This window comes from Macrobrachium nipponense, chromosome 36, assembly GCF_015104395.2.
Source record: "Macrobrachium nipponense isolate FS-2020 chromosome 36, ASM1510439v2, whole genome shotgun sequence".
Classification (NCBI taxonomy): domain Eukaryota; kingdom Metazoa; phylum Arthropoda; class Malacostraca; order Decapoda; family Palaemonidae; genus Macrobrachium; species Macrobrachium nipponense.
The window spans coordinates 27,777,956-27,790,694 of NC_087220.1; the positions used below are offsets into that span (position 1 = coordinate 27,777,956).

General features: G+C 36.3%; 1 protein-coding gene across 1 annotated transcript; it reads left to right on the top strand.

The window, feature by feature from the left end:
- Positions 1-10,384: 10,384 nt before the first annotated feature.
- Positions 10,385-12,008, top strand: LOC135203286 (uncharacterized). The gene is made up of 4 exons (XM_064233044.1): positions 10,385-10,551; positions 11,078-11,295; positions 11,550-11,711; positions 11,834-12,008. Exons 1-4 carry the CDS (start codon positions 10,405-10,407, stop codon positions 12,003-12,005), a joined length of 699 nt encoding a protein of 232 aa, XP_064089114.1. The 5' UTR covers positions 10,385-10,404; the 3' UTR covers positions 12,006-12,008.
- The last annotated feature ends 731 nt before the right edge of the window (positions 12,009-12,739 follow it).

The following is a 12,739-nucleotide window of genomic DNA, read 5'->3' on the forward strand; positions in this document are numbered from 1 at the left end:
AGGCTGAATTGGTTTCCTGACAATCGTAGCATGCATTACTATAATTCACAGATCATAATGAAAAATATGTTTAGTACATGCAGATGACTGAAATATTTGTACTACTGATTCGATAACAACATGAGTCATTTAGTGTTTATGTACTTAATCATTAGTTACAATTATGTTGGTTACTTCCAAATTATTAGGCTGCGAAATATTACAATAAGAAAAGTCTATACCAAGTTCAATCCATATGTTCAGTTATGTGAACTTTGAAAGTATGGTGCTATTTCTTCGTCGTGTGGGTCAAATCCATCATCAGTTTTCAATAGTAAAAAATATCCATACAAAAATCTATTCATTACTTGCCTCTGATACCAGCCAACAAATTTACGCTTGTAGATTTCGTGAAGTTTTCTGAATTAACTCCAACGGCAGAGTGGACAGACTTCTGTTGTGTTCTGGGTTTGCTTACTACACATGGAAATTGGGCAGCCATAGCAATATAACTGTAATGATGCGAGGTACATCATGACACGCCATTATAGGGAATGCAGAACTTTTCTCTTACTACAATTTACTTTGTTGTTGCTGATGGAGGGGGGGTAGGAAAGGTCTACAGAAGAACCTAAAAAGGTCTGAAAAAGGTGCTTTGTATTGAGTTATGGATACGGGAATTTTAGGGTAGGATATTTTTTATTTATTCATTAGAATGAAAATATAAACAAATAAATAATGTGCATGTTATGCAGTACAGAAAGCTTACTTCTATTAAAATATAGCGTATTTATTTTAATTTTCGTTGGTTAAACAAGGCACTATTTGATCGTAGATTTTAGCGCGTTAATTCGCGTTGTTAGGAATATAATGCTTACAACTTATGCGTAAGGGGAAAATCTTGCACATGTCCCGCATAAGCTGGAGGTCGGATCACGCCTTGCTCTAGTACTAGATATTAAAAGGCTTCCTTCCACCCATGACTTTCGAATGTCAAAACATTTTAATACATATGGTTTTTTTTTTCAATAGCTGCTGCCTTATGATACATATTTATTATCAGAATATGCCCTTTTGTTGTTTGGACATAAGCTACACTGATTCTCTGCCACCTGCAAGAGAGGTTCCACATCATACGTAGTACAGTCAAGTTCAAAAGTCCGTCGACACACCCTCGTCATCATTTTCACGGTACATAGATGGCGCTAGTCTCGCCACTGCCAGGGTGAACTTAGAGTGGCCATTCTTCACTCTTCCCAGTTGAAATGGATGAAGAAAGGAGGAGGAGGAAAAGCCTGGTTTAACATACGATAATTATGATATTTTGTCCACTCTTGTATATGACAAATGCAATGATAATCATACCAGATATTTCTGGTGCTTGGATAGGTTCACGGGGTTGATATATGCGGTAAATAGATGTAGTTCTTCAAACAATACATAACTATATAAATATATAATACCAACATAATGAAACGCTAATTCCGGATTAGGTAAAACAAGTGATATGTAGACTTTCTTGCAGCATGTTGAATACTGCATTGTCTAGTAAAATCAGTCCCACTTATAAATTTATTTCCCATTATCGTACAATCCTTTGTATTGCGAATTTTATTGTTATCTACTCCATGCTTTTCACTATTTGGCATAGACAAAATAGATTTTTAGGTTTATCTGGAGCGAGAGAGTGAGAGAGAGAGAGAGAGAGAGAATCATCAAGAATACAGTCGTCTACATTGAAACGCACCTAGGTGTACTAAGTATCCACAGGTCATTTAAATTCCTGTGACAACATCCATGCATAATGCACTTGGCAGTTTGTTCTTATGCCTGTTAGGAAATCTATCTAAATGCATAAATCACGGTTTCTATAGAACATGATATGATCACAATATCCTGAACAGCTGCTCCGACTGGAGGCTGAAGTAGTGTATCATTGTTCACCGACCGAAGGGGCGAAGTTCAAGGGCAGCAGGTATTTCAAGGGCAGGAGGACTTTGACCCCAGTCACCCGGCCTGCATATCAGAACTAGGAAATTTTCGACCTGGCTCGTTCGAGAAGTGTTTCTCTGCTTCCTTGTCTTGCGTCGATTTGGATTTCTTTATTTTGTTGGTCAAAGTTATTGCGCACAGTTTCATACATTCCAAGCACTATTATTTGATGATGTAAAGTATCTCTCTCTCTCTCTCTCTCTCTCTCTCTCTCTCTCTCTCTCTCTCTATATATATATATATATATATATATATATACATATACATACACATGTTGTGTATACACATATGATATTTATACATACATATGCAAATATAATTTTATATAATAGATATATACTCTGAATTACAATTTTTCTAATAATGATATATCCAACATATCTCTATTTTCCTACACACAGACACAGACATACATGCACACACACACACACACACAACACACATATATATATATATATATCTGTAATGCACAGAAAGATTAAGTTGAAAGACTTTCGAGGACTTAAGTTTCTCGCACAAACAAATTTAGCTGTTAATTATCTCATTTTTTCGTGAAGCTGATAAGGAATTCTTATCTAAGGTTTTATCAAATACAAGACGACATGATCATCTATTGCACTTTTGAATATCCAGCATTCTGAAAGAATGTGTCAGTTTGCCTTGCACGTAGGGTTGTCAACTCGAGCTCAGAAACAGACAGATTAGTTGTGTAAGGAGAAAGTATTATGGCGAGCGGAGGCTATGCGCAGCTAACGTGAGGATGAGGAAGAAGTTTCATATATAATATATATATGATATATATAAATATATCTATATATATATTACTATATATGTGTGTGTGTGTGTGTGTGTGTGTGTGTGTGTGTGTATACCTTGAATTAAATTTTGTATTAAGCGAAATGAAAGATGCAAGGTCCAAGTAAAATGTTTTGATCTTTCGTTTAGGGAGGTGACAGACAGTCCATATATAAACGTGGTCCGCTGTCACTACACTAATCATCCATATAAGAGGAAATGGCAGCTCAAAAATTATACAAAAAAGTCTGTCAGAGTTTAAGAAGATATAGCAGAAGGGCTAATCACCTTCGAGTGAAGTCGACGAAGGGTCACAAGTAATAAGTGGATTGAGTATCGCCTCCCTCCATTCCTTTTCACAAAAGCAAAACACAAATATCAAAACTGTAAAATTGCGTGAACTCTTACACTCAAGAGCTGAGAAATAGCATATAAAAATCTTCCATGTCACATAAAAAATTCGGAAGATTTTTGTCACAAATTCAGAGAAGCACATACACCACTTCGCAATATAAAACTTTTAAGCCTTTTAAGATTCTCTATTCACAAAAGTACCAGTACAAGCCGTTCTATAGTTTTTGAGGGAAAAATGATCCCTTATGAAGATCATATCCCACTGGCTCTTGACACAATAATAATAAAATAAGTTGAATTATGTGTATGTAATAATGTATTTTCATTCGGGGAGTCATTCTATAAGCAAAAATTCGGGTGTAGCATGGGTATCCTTCTAAGTCCGGTCTTAGCCAATCTTATACATGGAGTACTTTGAAACTCTGGTAATAAATGCAACAAAACCCAAGAACATGCTGTGGATGAGATGTGTAGATGATATTCTAAAAATGTTAGGATAACAGGTGGGCCAATTTCAACGAATTCCTTTCAAAATTAAATGCATTAGTGCCCAGCATCAAATTTAAAGTTGAAAGGGAAACTGACAACAAAATTCCTTTTCTTGATATTTTAATAATTAGAGACACGACAGAATACAAATTTACCATGTACAGAAAACCAACATTCTCACTTTCATACATTCATTTCTTTAGTTATCATGACATTTCTATCAAGATAGGCGTAGCCGGCAACCTATTCTTGAGAACCTTACGAATTTGTTCCCCAGATTTCCTGGAAAAGGAATTTGAACTAATTCGTAAGCAGCTTTCGTCTTTAAGGTATCCTGACCGTATAACTGAGAAAGTGATTCATAAAGCAAACATAATTTTCTACCAACACCCTCAAAACAAGACCAGAGAGACACCCAACAGTAATAAAAAAAAAGATCCCACAACTGGACAAGATTAACACGGTGACCCAGACCCTCGGAAAATCTAACCCTTTTGATTTTACCTATCCAAATACCTTAGCCGAATATTTGATTAACGTCCAACATAAGACAATCCCCAAAGACACAAGAGTATAAGAGATCCTATGCCTCGACTGTGACCAATCTTACATCGGTTTTATGGTAAAATCACAGCCCAGAGATTGATACAATATAAATGGTCAGTTCGGTGCTGATAACGGAGCTCAGCTATTTTCAACCATAAAAATAACCATAACCACAGAATAAACTGGAATTTGGCAAATATAATTTATCGCAGCAAATGTCGGTACAAAAGCCAGATCACAGAGTGAGCTTTGATTAAACAAGCACAGGTAATGAATATCTCATAGAGTGCCTGGGATTCAGATATCATTGATAAAATCTTCCTTCAACCAATGCTGAAGAAGACTAAAGAGGAATTATCATTGGGGGTGACTTAAAACAGCTACATATGGATAGTCCTGATTTCTTCTCTGTCTTTCCGGTGGTTCGAATCCATGGGAGGACGAAATCATTATCAACTAAAAAATTCCCCTACGGTTAAATTATATGAAAATATATTATTTATATGTGTATATATATATGTATTATATATTATTATATGTGTATATATGTTATATATATATATATATGTGTTATATATATATGTATATATATATTATATATGTGTTATATATATTTATGATATATATAATTATTATATATGTGTATATATATGGATATATAATTAATATATTGTATATATATGTATATATATATATATATGTGGTATTTAATATATATTATTAATATATTTATATATTATGTGTATATATATGATATATATTATAATATATATATTATATGTGTATATATGTATATAATAATATATATATATTGTATATATATATATATAGTGTATATATAAATATTATGTGTATTATATATATAATATGTGTATATATATATGTGTATAATATGTGGATGTGTATATATGTGGTTATATATATATATGTGTGTTGTTGAATATATGTGTATATATATATATATTGTGTATATAATAATAGTTAAATATAATATAGTTGAATGTGTATATGTGTATATTATAATAGTGTGTGTATGTGTATGATATGTGTATATATAGTATATATATGTGTGTATGTGTATATTATTGTATATATATATATATGTGTGTTGGTATATATGTGTATATATATAATATATGTGTGGTATGTGTATATATGTGGTATGTGTTATATGGTGTGTGATATATGTGTATGTATTAATATGGTTGAAAATATTGTATATTTATGTATGTTATTATGTTAGTATGTATATATGTATGTATGTATGTATGTATGTATGTATATGTATGTATGTATGTAGTATAACTGAATCACGAAAAAGTTAGGAACGTGATAAATCCATAAATATGATAAATGCACGAAGGAAAATAAACGAAGGAGTACTGCGAGATCTTTCGACGTTAAACGTCCTTTACCAAGCAAAAAAGGACGTTTAACATCGAAAGGTCTTGCAGTACTCCTTCGTTTATTTTCCCTTCATGGCAAGGATTAACCTTGACCTAGAAATCAATCCTGAAGTGGTTCTTTGTTTGATTAAGATTAAATACTTACTCCGGCAGAATGGGAAACGTTGCAACGCAGTTAATTATGGGAAAGCCTCAACCTTTCACAGCTATAATACCCTATAAACAAATTGAGAGCATAAATTACGTTGGGATGGGTAAACTTGGAGTATACACTGGAGCCGACCCTATGCTTTTATAGAAGGCTGGAGAAGCAGAGCAAGCATTACTGAGCATATATTGTTGGTTCCGAGAGATCAGTTTTTACAGAGAAATCCACAATCTTTAGGAAAAAAAAGTTTGTATGATAAAAATCCACAATCATATAGTTCCACACTGGTGAGTCGAGAGTCTTTGCCTTTGTATTCTACTTAGTAATTATTCCCCCTAGGGTGAAAGTGCTGTCAGGGTACCTCAAGTGCTACACTGTAGGCAATACTTAAGGGTCTTTGCAGCATCCTTTTACTGTACATCTGGTCTGAGGAAAAAAGGACCTCTCTTACATTGGAGGAGTAAGTCAGCAGGGCAAAACACTGACCCAATGGAGGTCGTATTGTTCACACAATGCTACGTTGGACATCCGTTGGAGTGAAGAGTCAAATCTTCCTATTTTATTTTTGATAGATCCTGATGACCAGATGGTGGTGGCTTTTATAGTTAACTGTATCCGATATGTTGCACATTTTCCCACAACGGAAACGTGCGGCTTCGGTTACTCACAATGCAGTGGAATATGTGCAGTATTCTTCATAACACACATTTACTCTACTTGATCGCTTTTTTGGTAGTTATGTAGTAAAGTTTATTTATATTCATACTGAATACCTTTGGAATCTTTCCCTCATTCAGACACACCTTATGCACCCTGATCAGTGATTTAGTCCTGCCTTCATAACCTTCCTGCAGTATCTCACTCACTATACCATCAACATACGGCACCTTTCCATTCTTCAACCTCTCAGAAGAGGATTTTCTTGGCAGTGGCCTTGTATTTAGAAAACAGAATCATAGCGGAGGTGAGATCACATTTGTACATCAGTTATTTCCCAGAAGCAAACGCCTGTGAGTAGGAAAATTGGGACCTCAGCTGTCCAAGACAAGGACATTTTCTTTTGCATATCATCCGGAATGGTCAAAGGTTCAGCATCTGAACTATAAAAACTTGGACATAAAATGTCAAAGTACTCACATTTCCTCTACCTCTGTCCATAAATGGAAATCCCCACTCTGCTATAAACACCAAAACTCTGAGCACATGTTTTGGTGGTGGTCAATAAAGGTAGGCCTGTGAAGTCCTTTTAAGACTTGCTTCAGGACCAGCCTGTCAGGTATAAAGTCATAATTGTGAAGATGACACTGAAGATCAAGAAAATTTGCTAAAAACCACTGTCACTCGACTATCTAATATTTTATCTATGGAATATGTTGCTCATTAGATTCAAGACCATCAGAATGAATTAAGATAATAAAAGCTTAGCAATAAGACAAGTTGATGACTCGGATGAGTCATACACTATACCAGGACAAAGGGAAGCCTTGTCCTCTGAAAGGAACAATTCTGGATTTGAAATAAAATAAGTATCAAAATTAGGCACAGGAAGGCCAAAGAGGAAGCATTTTCCTGATAATCTCACACATCTGTTGGAAATAAAATATGGTTGAACTGAGGGAAAGTACTGGAACAAAATTGCTGCACAATATGATGCATCTTTCATTGGTGCTAGGAAATAAAAGTATGGGCAAATGTTGAATGCATAACACTGCATGGAAAAAAAGTATAGCTGTTTAACCAGACCACTGAGCTGATTAACAGCTCTCCTAGGGCTGGCCTGAAGGATTAGATTTTTATTCACGCAGCTATATATATAGGAACCAATTGGTTACTTAGCTACGTGACTTACAGCTTATTGTTGGATCCGAACCACAATATATCAAGAAATGAATTTCTAATCACCAGAAACAAATTCCTCTGGTCCAGCACTGGGGGTAGGCAGGAAGCGAATTTGGGCTACCAGATTGATAACACTGCATGGAAATAATGGAATATGTTATTTTCAGGACATACAAGGTACTGTGTTAATCATATTTCTATTTTCAGATGGCTGTAGATAAGACCTGAGGACAGAACATCCAAAAAAGGAGCAGAGAAAGTTTTCCAGGGAGGGAACAACAGACTTCAAGTGATATGTCTTCGAATAAGAGAAAAATGTTTATTGAAGAAGTCAAAGGGTTTGCCGAAGACTTCAGGTAACCAGGTCTTTCGTTTCGTTAGGTGAACCCATGTAGAATACTTATGATGAAAGTTATTGTAATATAAATATGTTATTACAACATAAAGTCATGATTTACATCTAACCTTTGAGAAACATCTAATGAAAGTGTCAGCAAATTTCGAACGAAAATTAGGTGTTCTATGAAAGACCTACGTATGTTTATAACAATGACAGAGATTTATTTCTTCTAGACAGAGTGATTCGTGGTGGTAGGTTTTTCTCTCCTAACATTAGCAGTTGTGACTTGGACGATCTAAGGATGGTCTCCTGTTTGTCAATTTTTCATAAGTTGAATTTTAAAAGAGGTTTATCTGGTGGCTCAGGAATTCCACTACTGGTTCTGCCCATTTGCATTTGTCTTTTTGGACAATAAGTCCATTTTCTTATGTATCTGCAGGACCTGCGTCACGTCTCTCATGTGTTGTTTGAAGTTGGGGCTGAATATCAGTATATCATTGATGTACACAACACAGAAGGGTAGGTTGCCCAGGATTTCGCCCATCAGACACTGGAAGGTCACACCTGAGTTCCGAAGGCCAAAGCAGCTGTAGTTGAAGGTATATGTGCCTTAGGGGGTGAGAGTGGGCATTTTTTTCCATGTCCTCCTTTGCGACCAGGACTTGGAAGTATCCGTTCAACACGTCAATTTCTGTAAATAAGTTGATACCCTCCATCTGGTTGGTTATAACAGCTATGATCAGCAGTGGGTACCCGTCAGGCACTGTCTTGATGGTGAGCGTCCGGTAAGCATTGCAGGGTTGCCGTGTCCTGTCAAGTTTTGGTAGCTTGTGTATGGGAAATCCCCAGTGACTGGAAGGCTTCTTAAGCGTGGGCGAGTTTTTCTGGGCACCAACCATCTAAAATAGATGTGCACTGGGGGACCTTTGGTAACTATGTAGTGCTGGACGTGGTGCTTTGTAGGTTTGGTCAGATCAGATCGTGCTGCAGGTCGTCCTTAAATACCTCCATGAACTCCTGTAGTAAGCAATTTATCTCTGGTGCTGGAGTCGGTGTGGGTGGGGCTATGAGGTGGGTAATGTGATCAACTGCTGTTCTGCTACGTCTCCCAGCATGTTGTGGGCTTTTAGGAAATTTGCTCTTAAAAGTGTGATTGTAGGGTGGTGGGGGTTGGATTGTGTCGTTCATGTCAATTGGCTGGAACAAATGATTTGAAAGTGCCGGCGTCATCCAGGAACTCCATATTTGATGTCTCGTCTACGATAAGAAAACATTGAGCCTTTTTGACTGTGACTGGAAGAAAGACAGAGGAAAGTAGGCATGGTGTCTCTTATGAGGCAACCAGTCTGCCCACAACTGACGTTTATTTTGTTGGGTCGTGACTGCGACCCTTTTGCACGTTTTATGACATGAGGCAATCATTTCCATATTTTGGGGCTTTGCTCCCAAACATCCAGTGATAGAAACAAATGCCATTGGCATATTCTTCTGGTATGAGCTTGTATTTTGGTATGTTTTTCCACCTGGAGCTTCAATAGTGGTATAGGGGGGTGGCGTCTGGCAGGAACTTGACGACGGTGTCAGATTTTTGGGATGAAGAGATCATTTTAGAACTAAAGATCGTCCCTGCTCTGAAGAACCAGGCCTGGGTTTTGAGTTGAGAAGGGCGGTAGACGAATGTTGGTGTTGGTCATCTCTGGGGTCACCAGTATAATGGTCAGTGAGTTGGCGAATGTTTGCTGCTGCAGCATTGTCGCTGGGTGGGCTGTTGCTGGCAGTGTTGGTGTCAGTCATCTCTGAGGTCACCAGTATAACGGTCAGTGAGTAAGGGACGGTTCAAGGTATTCTGATTTATTGTTACAAAATCTCTGACAAGTGAAGAATTCTTGTAAACGGTAAAGGAGAATCTGACATTAGAGGAAAACAGAAGGACGTCTGTAATCAGTCAGATGTGTTACCTCACACCTGAAAAATGGTTAAATTAGGAAGAATGGTTAAATTAGGAAGTATTTAAATTAGGAAGAGGCTTCATATACATCTGATTAGAAAGCTTCCAATGCTTTACATATATCAGTAATTACAGTTCTGACAAGGACATAGGGTATCTTCTGAAAAATGGATAACAAGTTATTTGAATAGGGAGTGGATCAGTTTCCTGAGAGTCTCGGCAAATCACGTTGATTTATCTTCAAGCAAGGGTGGCCTGAGGGTCCCGGCGACAGCCCTGGACCTCACAAAGTTATAAAGGGTTAAGTATAAGTATGGAAGATACAAAAATTACTTATTGTATTCATGATGCAAAAATGAAAGAGGTTAATTCATAAAAGTACTCGGGGAGTAAATAGAACATAAGATGTTACAATGAAGAAAGTTTTGAGACATGATGGGCAAAGCACAGAAAGTGGCTTGCCATAATATTGCAAGGATATTTCTATATGGACTGATGATTTAACTTGTTTGGGTATAAATGTATATCCTAATAACCTTAACACTTTCTTCTATTTACAGCTACTGAGATGATATGTCCGCAGTTAATATTTCATCAAAAAGCCCTCGGGTTTAATAAAAACCAGACTGGTACCATTGCCTCCGTTATTTCTGTCTCCACCATTTTCTTCCCATTCATTGGTGGCTTCGTTGGGGATAAAGTTGGTAACTACAGGGTAAGAGAAAACAGTGCAATTCTGTAAATCAAGTGAAAGTATTTGAAGACAGAATTTTGTCATCCAATATTGTTTAAGTTTAATGACCTTGCAAAAATGGGATAAAGGTAAAAGAAGAAAATACTGATCCTACCACAGCTGGAATGTCAATCATATGCCACTGTTAAGATATATCTGATGCTTTCATTGATATGCATGGGTAAAAAGTGATTCCAAGTAAAAGATAATAAAATGGGTTCAAAGAGATATTTCACTTATCATTACTTAATTTTAAAATTTACTTATAATTACTTCATTTTAAAAGAATATTTAAATCAGGATAATAGGTAATCAAATGAAGATTGCAAGATAATCCCTTATAACTAAACCATAATGGCATAGGTCTTAAAACTACATCAATATGAAGAAAAAACTGGTTCAGGAAGGACATACAGGAATAAAAAGCAGCAGGGAAGTCTTAGTATGACTATAGAATAAATAAGTGTAACCATTTTGAAAAAATACAACATTCTGTTTCTGTTTACAGATCCTGATGGCTACTGTTTCTATAATAACAGGAGGGATTGCCTTGCTTTTTCCATCAGCTAAAGTTGAGATGCCGATTTCGAATTTCTCTAATGCAACATCATCAAACATTTCCTTTGAGGTCAATAGCTCAGGTCAGGGCAACTCAATGACCGAGGTTGATGATAATCCGCTGGAATGGAAATTCTGGATGTACCTTTGTGTTCGCACTTCTTATGGGTAAGACTTTTTATAATGATGCAACTGGCAATTGTTGTTTTAGATTGAGAAAGCTGTGCTAACCTTACAAATAAGGTTCTATTTTTAACATTTCACTAACTATGAAAGTCTTGCATAATATCTCACAATGACTTAAGAAGTTAAATTCCCTTTGGATAAATCTAGTAACAATTATTTGTTAGAGATGAAATTACATAGAGAGATAAAGTTAATGTCCTTGGGATTATCTAGGACGAATAATGATTTTATCGCAGGGTATTTAACGGAATAACTTTAGTCTTCTTTGATGCTGCTGTGATGGCTAACGCCCAAGATTCAGATGTCAACTTTGGCTACCAAAAAGCCTGGGGGACAGTGGGTGGCCGCATCAGCTCTTATGTGGGCGGGGTTATTATGGACCGGACAGGAAGCTTCAAGTGAGTGGGAAAAATGACAAATTCACTTTTCAATAATAATCGAGAAACTTCTCTAATATTCTGAGCACATCTCACAGGTGTGTCAAATAAATATGAAATTGATGCTTTAATTTACTTCACAGTGAAATTTTCCACATCGCGGCTGCACTGCAAGTAATTACGGGGCTGTTAATGCTTGGCGTTAATATGGACTTCAAGATGTCTTCTATCTCACTCACTAGAGAGATTTCCCAGCTCTTGTTCAGGGCAGAGCCTCTCTTCCTCTTTGGGGCTTTGTTTGTGGCAGGTAAGTGAAAATCATGGTTTGGGGGACTAATATTAAACTGTCACATGTCCAAAATAAAGCTTCTAAGGGATTCATTTTGGTTATATTCTATAAATAGTGAGATATTTTTCTAGATAAGGACAAATCATAAAGATTCAAATAAAACTGATTAGACTGTGACTGCTGTATTCACTGGAAAATTTATGCAATTTAATTTCTGCACAAGAACACTTGGCTAAAACGAATCTAGAAACTTGCTTTAGACAAGTCAGTAAGTGTAAAGAAAAACTGCATACTGGTGATTCACTTTTAGACTTGCTGGCAGCTATTACATGTCAAGCAGCATATTCTGCAAAAGAGGAATGAAAATTGTTTAAAAGAATTCCAGTGTTGCCTCTGACTTATTCAATAATAAGACACTTACTTATAAAGCTCATAAATTCTGTGCTGGAAGTTTGTCCCAGCAAGACTAGATTAGTGTTTGGGTTTCACTGAATAGTGTTCTAGGGGTTTCTTTTTGTTTGTCATTAATAAAAAAAAAGTCAGTCATCTTAAAAGCAGGATAATTCGGTCTACAGATGAAAGTGAATTTTGCAGCAAATGGAATGAGTACCAGAAACCTTACATTTGGCACAGATCAAGAAGTCAATAAAAGTTCAGCAGCTGACCACAGAGCGCACTGCCACTCCAGAGTGGTAGTGCAGGTAATAGGAACTCTACTCTACTTCGTACACGGTGCCTTTTTGTTTAGTTTTGGGACAAA

What these genes read in the sequence shown, in the direction of transcription:
- LOC135203286 (XM_064233044.1), top strand. Translation starts at nt 10,405, where the DNA reads ATGATATGTCCGCAGTTAATATTTCATCAAAAAGCCCTCGGGTTTAAT. An exon ending in ATAAAGTTGGTAACTACAGG is followed by an intron (nt 10,552 to 11,077) that starts GTAAGAGAAAAC and finishes TTCTGTTTACAG; the next exon opens with ATCCTGATGGCTACTGTTTC. An exon ending in TGTGTTCGCACTTCTTATGG is followed by an intron (nt 11,296 to 11,549) that starts GTAAGACTTTTT and finishes ATTTTATCGCAG; the next exon opens with GGTATTTAACGGAATAACTT.